The sequence below is a fragment of the Myotis davidii genome, unplaced genomic scaffold (genome assembly GCF_000327345.1).
Source record: "Myotis davidii unplaced genomic scaffold, ASM32734v1 scaffold1688, whole genome shotgun sequence".
Classification (NCBI taxonomy): domain Eukaryota; kingdom Metazoa; phylum Chordata; class Mammalia; order Chiroptera; family Vespertilionidae; genus Myotis; species Myotis davidii.
The window spans coordinates 266,830-281,543 of NW_006299238.1; the positions used below are offsets into that span (position 1 = coordinate 266,830).

Sequence of the window (14,714 nt, forward strand, 5' to 3'; positions counted from 1 at the left end):
ACCGTTGGGTGGGGGGGTTGCGGGAGGGGGACAAAGTGGGGGGGGGGGGGGGGGGGGTGGGCGTGTAAGGTCCTGTGGCTTGGTAAAGGGGCCATTTCCCAATTGACATCTGTAACACTGGTCCATTTTGCAGTGCTTTCCCATCACTGGTGTCATTTGAGATCCGTTATAGGAATGTTAGGTTCATCCAAAGGCCGGGGGACCAAAGCTTAGAGCTTAGCTAGGGCTGGTGTTCTCTCTCTCTCTCTCTCTCTCTCTCTCTCTCCCCCTCTCCTGCCTTCTTTCTCCACTGCCCTAGATTATCCTTAATCTAGATTGTCCTACATGACAGCAGTTCAATCGTCCTATTAACTGATAGTTTGAAAAAGAGCAGAAAATAAGTCAAATCCAGAAGGGACATATCTGCGAGAAGTAATGGGGTCAGTCAGTCACACTGGAGAGGTTCGAGGGGCACATGGGGGAGATTTTGCCTTCACTCTGCTCTCCCTGTAATCGTAATACAACATGTGAAGAATTTTTTAAAAAAGGATTCTGGCCCTGGTCAGTGTGGTATCGTCTCATGCACTGAAAGTTGCCGGTTTGATTCCCCATCAGGACACGTGCCCAGGTTTCTGACTTGATCCCTGGTGGGGCAGGCAAGAGGCAGCCAATTGATGTTACACTCTCCTGTCAATGTTTCTCTCTTCTCCCTCTCTGTTCCTCAAATAAATAAATAAAAGAACAAACAAACAACTATTTTAAAAAAGGATTCTGTAAAGTATGCTAGAAACCAAAATAATACCTTTCTTTAAAAATAAATGTCTCACCCATAGGGGTAGGAACAGGGTAGGCAAAAGAGAGCAAGAGAAAGGAATGCTGCTGGTTTGTCATTGCAGATTGTAATCATATGGAGAAATTTTCATTTCCTTAGCCACTATTAGGAAAATGTATTTGCTTTGTTTAAAAAAAAATGCTTTGATGACCCCCAGGTTCAAGATGCTAGGAAAGCAGCAGAACAGGGAATTATTTGGTGGCTAAGGAGCTAGTGAAAGGTCTTGAGAAATTACATCAGTAAAGGAAGGGTTTGCCACCACTAGAAATGTAAATTCAGTGATATAAAAGTTCTCTTAACTGAATTTTTTTATGAAAACACCCAAAGTAATGGTATGTTTGGAGCAATTGGAATTTTCTAGGTAGACACTGAATAGCCTACAAATGTCAAGTTCTGTGTGACCCAAAACACAGTGAGCTGACCGAGCATGAGACCATCGGTTATTCTCTGGGTTGCAAAATGTTTGTCTGTTGGAATTCCTTCAAATTTAAAACATGGTTATCTGGGGCTGGAGGGGCAAGGGGACACGAGATTCTGTTAAAGGGTACAAACAAGCCTGCAACTAGTAGATAAAGAAGTTCTGGAAATCTAATGCACAGAACAGTGAATAGAGACAGTAATACTGTGTTATAATCATCAACCTTGTTAAGACACTAGATCTTAATTATTCCCACCACAAAATATGTCAAACAATTGCAATCATATTACAATATAAAAATGTAGCAAGTCAACATGCTGTACACCTTAAACTGACACAATGTTATATATCAAATATGTTTCAATAAAATTAAGTCTATATTAACATGTTCATCAAGCAATTAAAACATTATATGTAAATCAAGTTTCTTTTTCTATTAAAATTTCCAACTACTGTGACAATGGCTTTTGTGTTATTTTCTGTATCAGAAATAATGTTGTGTGCCCTGAGACCATCCATATGCACAGTATGGGTTCCTGAAAAAAAGTCATAGATTTAATTAATACATAATGTATATGTGATGGAACATAAAGGCGTGTTCTGGTTTTTCAGAAAGTTTGGTGTACCTTACCTCCTCCAACTCAGCTACAGATAAATGAAATGTTACACTGGGTATGAACTGGCTCCGATAACCTAGGCTAGTCTCACATCACAGCCACTGAAAAGAACATTTTTTCCCCTACAGCTTTCTTAAAAGAGTTCAGGACTTCAGCTTATGCCCTGACACCCACCACCACGCACCCTCGTGCACTCAAAAGCCTGCTTCCACACTGACAGTGGCGGGGTGGGGGCAGTGAGAGGGGGAGGGCTGCTGTCTTTTTCTCCATTAAATCTTGTTAATATCTGCTTCTATCCACATTCTCTCTCCTTGTCTGACTCCATCATGAGAAATGAGGAGGTGCCCCTGATGCTGTGTTATGCCCCACCTGGAGGCAGTCTCAAAGGCATAATAAGTAAAAAATAGTTTTTCTTGATAAGTAAAGAATACAAAGAAACATGAAGCCCCGAGTCTCTCCTGTTTTTCAAGAGGCCTCTCTGGTGTAAAACACAATTCATACCAGCCGCAAAGGTAAACTCCTTCCACTGGATGGAATTGGACAGGTGTACGTCTCAAGGGAAGGTTTAGCTCACTTTGCCTGAGTAACTAATTACTGGATCTGGTGCCTGGGGAAGGAAACTGGGCATGTTCTGTTGACCTGGAGTGAAGACCATTGGCACCTCCAGTGTGCTAAAGAAGGCACACCAGGTGAATGCATGTGTGTTGCTCAAGGATGTCATACTACTAGGAACAGAACCCTAAAAGGAATAAGGTGGGACGGGTAGGCAAGAGATATGACATATTACACTTAATATTTATTTGAGGACTTAAAACTAACAGAGACAATTGGAAAACAATGAAGGACATTTTATATATAACTATGTTTCCTGAAATGTCACTATCCAGGAAACAAATGGAGCCACATTAGTTGGAATGACTTGTAATTCCCTGGCTCTTAACCACATCTCCCGGTGCAAGACATTTAACTCTCCTCATAAGCTCACCCTGGTAAATAACATGCCCCCAAGAGGTGCCTCCTAAGTGTTGGTGAACTAGTCTGTCAGAATGAGCTATTGGCATGGTTCCAGCACCCACAGCCCTCAATGTCTTCTCGAGAAAAGGGCCCCAAAACATCTCATCATTCCCTGTATCTGATTGCCACCCGGAGAGCACCGACATCCCTGCCCAAGCTGTTCTCCCATGTAGTCACACCCATGAAGGAATGAGGAGAACCTCTCATCCTTGTCTGGGTTCCAAGTCGCACTAGTTGTTTCTCAGCTGCAGCGTCCTCAGTGAAGGGTGCGTTTCCCGCAGAGCTCAGACAGCCCGTGGAGGCAGCAGACTGGAGTCATGCTCCACACTCATCTTCCTTCCCACCTCATGTCCATTGGGTAGGGGACGTATCATTTGATAGCTAGAGCACCTGAGTTAATCTAAAAAATAATCACATTATTTTGAAATCCTAAAATACATATATGCATGGGAGCAGAGTTAAGTTTCTTATATGGGAACAGAGGGTTAATTTTTTTTTATCTAAGTTTCATGTCTCAGGCCAGTGCACCTGCGTACCCACTTTGATCCCGCACAAAGTGATGGAGGAGGTGATTCAGCTGCAGACAATGTACACTGTACCCAGCATGCAAGCAGAACTGTTAAGCATGATCAGGCCGACCCCACCAGGAGCCAAGCCAGCATCTCATCGCCTGGCAACCAAGAACAATGGTTGCCATCTGCTGACCTTCAGGACTGCATGAATTGCATTCTGTTCCCAACCTCAGCCCAGTCCATTTTCCCTGTATAATCCTGCCCCCGGCACCTTGCTGTAAGGCAGGTTTGGGATGCTTGTAAGCCCCTTGTCTTCTTGGTTGGCTGGCCTTCTCAATAAGCGCCTTATATGACTCAACCCTGCCTTTGTTATTGGACATTGCGACAGACAGCCCGGGCCCACCCAGGGGTTTCCTGATAACTAACTGACTCGCACAGTCTGTGTCCGGAAGTGAGACAGCATTAGAGTCCTGAAGATAAACACAAATAAGACTGTGTTAGGATCCCTGCCACCTGCACAATCAACCTTGGATTTCAACCTGGGAAATGTGGGTTCCAACTGGAGGGCATAAGCTCCTGTCTCCTCCCTCCTTGCCTCCACTGTTTCCCCATCATTTACTTTGGGGAAAGGTAATTAGTTTGTGGTAGGCAGTTAGACAGACAGGAGCAGAGCAAGGATGATAGGCCAGGTACAGAAGGTCACCAGGGTGGAAAGCCCTGGGTGCCTACCAAAGGACAATCGTAGGATGGGACCTTGCCCCCAGGGTGACCTTTCCTCCCTTAGTATATCGCTGGTCCTGCGATTTGAACCCCCTGACCTTTCCTCTCTAGAGATAACATCTAGGCCTCAGTCGGATTTCAGCTCCAGGCTCAGATAAGCAACAAAACTAGCCACAGCTGACCTCAGGACCAGCTGCATTGAATAATGCCCCATGCCCTGGTGCCCACCAACCAATCAGTGGAGAGAGACCACACCCCTGAAAGGACACACCTGGAAAGCTGCTAAATATTCTATTAAGATCTTTCCCTGGGACCACCCCTAAAATCTCCACCCTTAAAACCCCTAGGAAGGAGGACTCAGTGCACGCTCCCTCCTGGGAGCCACCAGTAGTCTCTGACCTTTTCCTTCTCCTCAAGTCCCCCTCTTCCGAGGCGCATTACCATTACCATCCTCCCTCCCAAGCTCCTAGGGCTGTGGTCGGCAAACTGTGGCTCGCGAGCCACATGTGCTCTTTGACCCCTTGAGTGTGGCTCTTCCTAAGCCTTAGGAGTACCCTAATTAAGTTAATAACAATGTACCTACCTATATAGTTTAAGTTTAAAAAATTTGGCTCTCAAAAGAAATTTCAATCGTTGTACGGTTGATATTTGGCTCTGTTGACTAATGAGTTTGCCGACCACTGTCCTAGGGCCCTTCCTTTGCCTCCATAACTTACTTCCTCAGCACACCTCTTCTACGAATGACTTCTTCTATCTCTGTAACTTTCTAAATAAATGTCCTCTTATAGTTGGAGTCTTGGCTCTGAACTCTGTCCCAGCCAGAACTCAGTACCTAGGTCCAGTCTGACCCCATGGGTCTAACACCCAGTGCTGTTCCCACTGCCTACAACAACTTGGTCAGATGAATTAGAAATTTTCCTTATGATTGACAGTGCTACTGTGTTATTGCTGGTAATCTACACCTTATTGGGAGGCTGCAAGGGGGTGGATCACTAATGACTGAAATCCTTAATGTAAAATGGTGCAGCAACTTTGGAAAACTGTTTGGCACTTCCTCAAACTGTTAAACAATGCATCACCATACAACCTAGCAATTCCATCCCTACGTATGTACCCAAGAGAAATGAAAACATATATTCACATAAACCTGTACCTGAATGCTCATAGTAGCATTATTCATAATAGCCAAGAAGTAGATCCATCAACTAAGGAACTGATAGATTAAAAAGGTATATCCTTACAAGGGAATATTTGGCAATAAAAATAAATTAAATACTTACTGATACATGCTACAACATAGATGGACCTTGAAAACATTATGTTAAGTGAAAGAAGCCAGTCACAAATGGTCACACACTGTATGATTCTTTTTATTTTTATTTTATTTATTTATTTATTTTTAATCCTCACCCAAGGATATTTTTCCATTGATTTTTAGAGAGAGTGGAAGAGAGAGGGAAAGGCAGAGAGAAACATCGATGTGAGAGAAACACATCGATTGGTTGCCTCCTGCATGGGCCCTGACCAGGACTCGGGCCAGGGAGGAGCCTGCAATCAAGGTACATGCCCTTGACTGGAATCAAACCAGAGGGGGAGCGGGGACCCCTTTGGTCCACAGGTCCTCTATTCACTGAGCTAAACCAGCTAGGGCTGTATGATTCTTTTTTTAAAAAATATGTTTTTATTGATTTCAGAGAGGAAGGGAGAGAGAGATAGAAACATCAATAATGAAAGAAACTCATTGATTGGCTGCCTCCTGCATGTCCCCTACTGGGAATCGAGCCCGGAACCCAGGCATGTGCCCTTTGAGGCCACAGGCTGACACTCTATCCACTGAGTCAAACGGGCTAGGGCTGTATGAATATTTTTATATGAAATGTCCAGAGTAAGCAAATAGAGAGCCAGAAAGTAGATTAGTGGTTGCTGGAGGACTGGGAGGGATAATAGGAGTGGAGGTAACAACAAATGGGGTGTGGAGCTTCTTTGGGGTTAATGAGAATATTCTAAAATTGACTGTGCCCTGGCAGGGTAGCCCAGTTGGTTTGAATGTTGTCTCCATGCGCCAAAGTTTCTCATTCAATCCCAGGTCAGGTCAATAAAAATTCAACCAATGAATGTATAAGTGAAACAGCAAATCAATGTTTCTCTCTCTGTTTCCTCCATTTCTCTCTCTCTCAAATCAATAAGAAATTAAAAATAATAAAACTTAAAAATGTATTGTGATGATGGTTGCACAGCTCTGTGATGCTAAAACTACTGAATTCTATACTTTAAATGGGTGCGTTGCATGGTACGTGGATTACATTTTAATCAAACTTAAAAATGAGTACTCATGACAAATGTGTACTGTATAAGGAAAGCAATCTTTTCTTCAGTCGCCTTCTATTTTTAAGCTCAGGGATTGCTTGCACTGTCTTGTTCCAATCTAAATTCTTTTAGGGAGTTAAGGGAGAGGTCAAAGGTTTTCTTGAGTTTGCTGGCTTAGTTGTCCTCAGCTTAAAACAGTCCACACGCCAAAGTGGCACATTTTGGGGAGGTTCATTCTAAACCTCTTCAGAAGTTTTATAAAAATAGAAAATAGCCCTGGCTGGTTTGGCTCAGTGGATAGTGCGTCGGCCTGTGGACTCAGGGGTCCCAGGGTCGATTCCGTTCAAGGGCATGTACCTTAGTTGCGGGCACATCCCCAGTGGGAGATGTGCAGGGGGCAGCTGATCCATGTTTCTCTCTCATCGATGTTTCTAACTCTCTCTCCCTTCCTCTCTATAAAAAAAATCAATAAAATATATTTTAAAAAAGTAAATAAATAAATAATAGATGTGTCTTAAGGTAGTATTCCTCCTTCAGAGTTCAAGGAATAAATACAGGCATGTAAATTTATCAGCTAACTAGCCAGACACAATATTATGTGTTACTACTTCCTATTTCACAGCTGGGAAGGCCGAACTATTATCTTAGACTACTCAGAGATTTAAACTGCCCGAGATTATCTCCAGGGTTTGGCTTTCTGTATGTAGTCTGGGGCAAAACAGAAGATTAGGGTGTGGTGATGTGATTCAGGGCTAACCCAAGGGCTAGTAAACTGAACAAACAGAACTAAATCCAGGTCTCCAAGTACAAATTGTCTCCCACAGATAAAGTGGACGAAACTACTTTTTAGAAAATATTTCTGGAACAGTTTTTCGCATCTTGTGGTCCCAGAAACCCCTGGAGTCTGAATCTCCTACAGACTATTCCTAGGACCCACCCCAGGGAATATGAGTGGCATTTAAACAATGTACTTTGAGTCATAGCAGAACTCATCAAACTTGTTGTATTTTCCCCCTCCTGATGTGAAATCACTTGCACTTTCCAGTTCCTCTTCCCTCTCCTAAAGGCAATTCCTTAGAAACGGGGAGCAAGCCCACCCCTACCCCCCACTTCCCCTTTAAATAGCTCCTTCAGCATTTACTGGCCACAGACAAGATTTTCCAAGAGCCAATCAGCTTGGCCCCACCTTTTGAGACGTGCTGAGAAGCAGTTTGCAGTCATGAGGTCAGTGAGATAACAATGCATAGATACCTTTGATCTTGAATGCAAAACAGCGTTTCTCAGGTTCAGACAAGATTCTGAGTTGTCCTGTTACTTCGGAACTAAACGTGCCTTCATCAGCATGGCACTTTTCATTTCCGGGGCTTTTTCTGGAGTAGGAGCTCAGCTCTCTAAACTTCTAGAACTGTTCCCTGGAACACCTGGTGGAGCTGGGAGCTGGGTGAGGGAGGTTGGGCAGGAATGGTTAGATCCACTCAGGCACAAAGCTTGCTGATTCAGTGGCAGAACTAAGGAATCCCTCTTTATGGGGTTTTGTTGTTGTTCTCCTTTGAAGGACCGAAGGCCTTCTTGTCATTTTCTTTTCAGCAGACATTATTCAAGATGGAATTGGAAGTCCAAACCCAACTCACGTTGAGAGGAATTGAGCCCTGAAAGTTTGATCACTTCAAGGTGGGCATTTATTTTTTCCATTTCTTATATGAAAAACAAACCAAAGGCTTAGAGTTGATTTTTATTGCTGTGATGAGAGCTGGAAATCATTTCTCTTCAAAACATAATGGCCTAATCTCTTGTCTAATACTGATCTAATTTCTAGTGGTAGAAAGCAGAGACATGGTTGCCGGAGCATGGAGGCGGGTGGGGCTGGAATCCACTAGGAAGGCACACGGGAAACTGAAGATCATGCAGGTAGTCTACAAGGAGTTACTCCTGGTGGTTACTTGGGCATATACATTTGGCAAAACACATCGGACTGTACACTTAAAATGGGTGCATTTTATGGTAGGTAAACTATAACCTTAGCACACGATTTCAAAAAGTGCATACAGACCAGTTGGAGCTCTGCCATCACACAGAACCTCAGAAGAGAGAGGACAGAGAAAAAGAAGCCTTTCCCATCAGACAGCTGTGGGAGGGATTGATTGCCTGGGGAGGAAGGATCCAAGTGACCACTCAGGCAGTGAGGAAAGGAAGACCCAAGGGCTCCCAAATCCCCTGCAGAGGAGAGGAGTAAGAGGAACTCACTGCCAAGTGCCTCAGGTCGCCTTTTCCTGTAGAATGGGCTCCTGGACATGAATAATATCAATTGTACCTGCATGGATAAGTTTGACCAGAAAATCTGCCGCTGCCCAGAACCTCGGTCTGTCCAAGAGGTTTTGCAGCGACCTGTGCTTGGGGGTGTCCAGAGCACTGACCTGAGGGCGTCTGAGAGGGGCATGCTGGGGTATGCTGGACTAAAGCCCACACCAGCGCTTCCTGTTCCCAGAGGCTGTGTGGGCCACCGGAGTTAGGTGCTCCTCCCTAGCAGTGCTAAACATTGTCAAAGGGAGAGCCACATGGGGAAACGCCCAGCACCTGTTAGCCGGTTCATGGGTGCCCTCCTCTGTCCCATGCACTGAGAAACTCAGTGGTTCCCTTCACCCCCTCAAAATCCACTTAAAATTGTAGCACTAATTTATCAGTAATCACAGTTGTACCAGTTTCTACGCGATCAGTAGTAGGTAGTGTCCTGTTAAGTGCTTTATATACATTATCTTCTATCATCTTTCCCATAGCTCTAGGCAGGAAGAACTGTTATTTTTTTACTAGCCTCATTTTCTAGGTGAATAAGACGGGGTTCAGAGGGCAAATTACTCACCCAAGTGTTTACATACAGTAAGGTCATTACCCAGGTGCCAAAGCATGTCCCAGCTCTGGGCACAAAGGCCAAAGGGTGAAATGTCTCAATCCTTCCAGTTAAGCTCACATTGGAGAGAAGGGGCAGGGACTGGGAGGACTAGGCCCTCGGGGTTTTTATTTGGAGGGTGAGAACCACTCTTTGATGGTGACTCACTCCTTAGGGCCACACCTTAGATCAGTGGTTCTCAACCTTGGTTGCACATTAGATTCACCTGGGAATCTTTTTTAAAATCCTGATTTCTGGGCCTCATCCTCCTGAAATTCTATTTCTTTGTTACTAATGTTGTGGCCCCACCCCATAACAAAGAAACAGAATTTCCGGAGGATGAGGCCCAGAAATCAGGATTTTAAAAAGATTCCCAGGTGATTCTAATGTGCAGCCAAGGTTAAGAACCACTGCCTTAGATGAAGGTAAGAATGGATCTCCCCATGGCACAGTTTTCTATAATTTGGATGGAAGGAAAAAGTCAGTTCATTCTAGGCCATTTTAAAAGTAAAGAAATGAGGCTCAATGATGTGATTCAAGAAATATCCCAGAGCTGATCAAAGAGCTACCCTAAATCCAGGTGTCCTGTGTTTATTTCCCTCTATTCTAGATCTTCTGATTCACTACATTATCTCTTGCAAGAACATAGGAAACTGCTTTTCCAAACACCTCTAGGGTAGTGTTTCTCCATTTGTGGTACAGGGACTCCTGCAATAGAACACAAAGAGTCCAACAGCACAGCGCACGCAGAGCCAAACACTAGGCACCCAGAACTGCAGGGGAGAAATACTGGCTATTTTATGATGAATGGTGCCACCTAGGAGAACAGGAAGCTTTTGAGCAAAAGCCCTAACACCCTGATGGTGTGTAGGTTACAGATTATACAGGGCAAAATCACAAGACACTACGGATTAGGGGGCTCATGATGAGAGCTCCTTGGTCGGAGGTGAAGTCAGGGCAGTGAGTCATTTCTTCAGGTCTTGCTCTGAGATTCTTGCTGGCATCCCTCGGTCTGGTCTCCTGGGAAAGGAGCCAGAGGGCCATTCCATCTTAAGGCTCAGGAGCTGAAACATAACTAAGGTCAAGATACCAGAGGTCCCCACACTGTGATCATTAGTCAGATTTGGGCTCCTGTCTTCTGCTACGTGGGGGGGATTATCTGGGGGAAAGGCTCATTTCTGAGGGTGTATCTATAAAGAGAGAAATAATTTCTATAATTAGGATTTAAAGTTAAATTTAATCAAAGTCATAAGGACCCTGGGTTTCACTCCTGCAACAGTAAATCCAGGGAGTGTAAAAATGCAGATTCTCGACCCCGAGCCCCAGCCCACCCCCGGTTGGATCAGGTCTCTAGGAGTAGGGCATGGAAACTGCAAGCCATCTCTAGTGCCTTTTCCAGTCTCTCAAACACAGTTTCAGAACCTGAGTAGAACAATACTCCCGGGCGAGAGTGAGCTGAGCTCTCATACCTTAGTTTCGTTTCTCCTCACCAGGAATCCTGACGGCATCGCATCAGTTTCAGTTTCCATTTCTTCTCCATAAAAGCACAGACCGAAGGGCCAGCGCCAGGGCTTGGAAACCTCATCGGCACTCGCTTGCGATCCACCAGCAGAACAGAACATCAGCCTGGACCCCAGCTTCTCAGAATCCCAGGGACACCGCCGTCATGAGGTAAGGATGGCTGCCTTCTCTGCTGGCAAGTGGAGAGCATTTCTTACAAATCTTTTTCTGGTGGGCAACTCCCAGAATCCTCCTGATTCGGTGTGTGCTTATAGATCACAGATGCGTTGCTCTGAACGTGGTCATGAACCTCTCTGACCAATTCCTGCGTTTTTATTTCTGTCGCTCTGTCTGTTTACTGAGTCCGGCAGCCTAAGGACACGGAGGGGGGTGCTCGCAGGAGCGCTGGCGGCTGCAGCAGGGCAAGGACTGGAGTTTCTGGAGAGAGCCCGAGGGCTAACCTGCTCCGCTCCTTCCAGGCAAAATCTGGGCAATGGGGAGGTGACAGCGCAGGTCCTGGTCCCTCTTTTGTGTCTTAGATTTTGTCAGACTAAACCAGCGGTTTGTGAGCTCTGAGGTGGTGGTGGTGGTGATTTTTAAAGTATGCTTGCTTCTCAGCAAATGTGCTAATGACTAATTCAGCGCTGCAAAACTGCAATCTAGAATGAGGTCGCTTCTACCTTACCATTGGCTCTTTCAGAATTGAGGAATGTGTCTTCTTAGCGACCTGCCAGACCTCCCCTGTGAGCAGGGAGAGAGTGTTGTTTCATGCTGTGTTGCAGCTGGCAGGTATAATAAAGCAGAGTGCCCTGTTAGAATGCAAATTACGGGGCCCTGCATTCTGAAGTCCTAATCAGACTTAAAGCCTGGGGAGAGGGAAGGGGGGACAGAATACATATTTAAAGAGGACCACAGGTACTTCCTAGAGTCTAGACACACTCAATGCTCCCTGCCGAGTAAGAGTGTAAATGGGAGTGGAGGAAGCCCAAAGTGGGTGGCCAGTGGGGGTGTGGGAAGGATGTTCTTATAAAGCAAGGCTTGCCTGTTAAAGGGCTTTTAGGGATGAGAAACTGGTGATTGGAAATCACTTCCAAAAAGTGGATAGGCCCTTGCGACTCACCGTGGGGTCTGGATCCAGCCCCCGCTGAGAGGAGGTTATAAAGGCAGCATCCCGGACCTGCTGAGCTCAGCAGTGCGTTCCAGCCAGGTCCTCGGGTGGTGTGGTGTGGTCCATGTGCATGGGAAAGTGTGAGCAGCCCTGCTATGGACAGTTCCTTGGCTCACTTTTGGAAGAGATGGGCTCCTCGGGTTGTGCCTGTTCTGACCAAACAACTGGCCGTGAGTTCTGCCTGTCCCTTCACAGCATCAGTCCCTGTACAAGCTGCCTCGGAGGTTTCTCTGGAAACTCCTCCTCTTACCATTTAAACAGGGCCTCTTCCAGGAACTTTCAAGATTCTAGTCTGGTAATGGCTTTCACCAGGCCCTGGAAGGAGGTGAGGCGTCTTCGCTGGGGTCTGTGGGCAACGCCCCAAAGCTCACCAAGTGACACAGAAAGGTAGCCCTGTAGAAGGTCAGTCCAGGTAGGGGAGCAGGAGAAGGAGGAAAGACTGCAAACGGGCTGGTTCTGGGTGTTTCCTAAGGAGTTGCAGTGCTGCTTTTATCTGCTTTGGTCAGCAAAACCTCAAGGCTGCCGATGGAGGCCATGAGAAATCTCTTCCTGGACCAGAGGGACTCCCGCTCCCCAAAGTTTTCTACTAGATACATGGTCTCCAGGAAGGAAGGGCATTCAGCTCCATGTTCCACCTGAATGGAGACATTCTCTTCCTCAAGTTACTGCGGCCATCATTCTACCTGCTTGCTTGTCCTCCCTTCAAATGTCTGATTTAATTATTGTTCAGTAACTTACTGAATTTTATACGTATAAAGAGTATTTAGAGCCCTAGCCAGTTTGGCTCAGTGGATAGAGCATCGGCCTGCAGTCTAAAGGGGCCCGGGTTCAATTCCAGTCAAGGGCACATGCCCGGGGTGCGGGCTCGTTCCCCAGTGTGGGGAGTGCAGGAGGCAGCTGATGAATGATTCTCTCTCATCATTGATGTTTCTCTCTCTCTCTCTCTCTCTCTCTCTCCCTTCCTCTCTGAAATCAATAAAAATATATGTATATTAAAAAAAAGAGTATTTAGAGCCACTTTCACACACACATGATAGAAATTAATAAGCGGGGAAAGCTTGGCAAATGGAGTATTGGTTTTTAGAAAGGCAATCGGGTATTTTAATTAAATCAGAATTATCTTCAGTTGTTTTATTTGTATCTACTCAGTTAAATATGTTAATGTTATCCTAAACGTGAATTACATAAAAACATGTCAATATGTCAATGAACAAATAACAAATATACAATGAAAATTTGAAGGTGAAAAAAGCAGAGCATTTCATGTACTTGAATTCACTCTCTCTGGGATCGGGGCTGTCGGGGAGACGGCTTCAATCAGACTGAAACCCATGTGTCCTGTGTGATGGAGAAGATGAAGAGAAAAGACTAAATCACACAGCACGGTGGCAAACATTCCCGGGGTTTTCATTCTTTTCATGGCTCCTTCTAACCTGACTGTGAGCTCCTAGGGGCAGAGACAGCCAGGATAACCTTTATTTTTCTTAGTATTCCCCCAAGCTCACCAAGTGACACAAAAAGGAGCCCTGTAGACAGTCAATGGATGGCTAAATAAAACTCCCTCCTCAGAATGTGTGTGGACTGAGCCCTGACTTAGTGACTGAGCAGCACAAGAGAGATCCCAGTTCCTCTCACCGTAGGTTTCGCGTCTCATCACCTTACCCCACCTCCTGCATGTCTATTCACATGGTGGCAGGGATATGCTTTGTGGGTTTTCACACAGACCATAGCTACAGAAAAGTGAGTCCAGGAAGCAAGAGGAAAGTACCTGCTCTTCTGTCTAGGAAAACTTAGGGGTGTGTATAGTCAGAGTTCCCCAGAAAAACAGAACCCATGAGAGACACATAGATAAGCTGCAGGTTGATGTCAGGCCCAACCCCCAAAAGCTGGGAAGAGGAAGCAAGCATTTGCTAAGGGTTGTTCCAGGCTCTTCCATGTTTTGCTGGCGAAGAAGTAAAGCTTTTTGAGCACCACAATGGAGGAAATTCAGTCAGGCAACTGCAGAAGCCAGACTTCACTGAAGGCTTGTCTTCTTTGGCTTGTACTTGAAGGTGAATGGAAGACAGAGAACTCTTGGCTCTTCTACCATCCGCTCTGCCTGGCACTGTGATCATCAACTTTCCTTAGATCAAAAGCAGGCAGGTACAAATACTGGGCTTGCAGCCTTTGACCTCAAGTTATTTCTAAGTTATTTTGTACATTTTCAGCTGAGAAACCAAACTGGATCTTCATCCTTATGCACATTTCTTGCAAGGGAAGAGGCTTTATACAATTGGATGTTTTGCTTTCCCTCTGAGAATTTTAACCCTCTTTTGTATTATTTCTACCTAATTTGTAAACATTCATTTTTTTACCCACCTTTTAAAGTACCGCTCTTATTTTTTTTAAAATAAAGATTCTCACCTATGCTGGTATACATACATACATATATATGTATACATATGTGTGTATGCAGGGCTGGGAAAAAGTAGGTTGACAGTAAGTACGCGAAACACGGTTTATTCTTATATTATTCTTTATCAGTTATTGTATTATTTTCCATAGGAACAACTATCAACCTACTTTGCCCCACCCTGTACATATATATGTAAATAAGCTAGAGAGAGAGAGAGAGGTTTATTATGAGGAATTGGCTCACATGATTATGGAGGCTGAGACATCCTTGATTCACTGTCTGCAAGCGGCAGACACAGAAAAGCCAGTGGTATAAGTCCCAGCCTGAGGGGATGTTCCAGCTCAACCAGAGAGAGCAAATTCACCCTT

The 14,714-nt window shown here is 45.0% G+C and overlaps 1 protein-coding gene and 1 long non-coding RNA gene across 3 annotated transcripts in view; one reads left to right on the forward strand and one right to left on the reverse strand.

Annotated features, from left to right (window-relative positions):
• Window positions 1-10,057: 10,057 nt before the first annotated feature.
• On the reverse strand, window positions 10,058-11,218 carry LOC107184806. The gene is made up of 2 exons (XR_001515719.1): window positions 10,753-11,218; window positions 10,058-10,347 (listed from the first exon to the last, which is right to left on the reverse strand). It is a non-coding gene; the product is annotated as an uncharacterized LOC107184806 (long non-coding RNA).
• The window catches only part of IFIT3 (interferon induced protein with tetratricopeptide repeats 3), a 6,119-nt gene continuing 2,276 nt past the window's right edge, over window positions 10,872-14,714 (forward strand). The window contains exon 1 of one of the 2 annotated variants that reach the window (XM_006774698.2): window positions 10,872-10,954. In XM_006774698.2, coding sequence (XP_006774761.2) covers window positions 10,950-10,954 — 5 coding nt within the window. In that variant the 5' untranslated portion in view covers window positions 10,872-10,949. Of the gene's footprint in view, window positions 10,955-13,905; window positions 14,094-14,714 lie in introns of those variants that run through there. The other variant, XM_015571101.1, reaches the window with a different exon arrangement.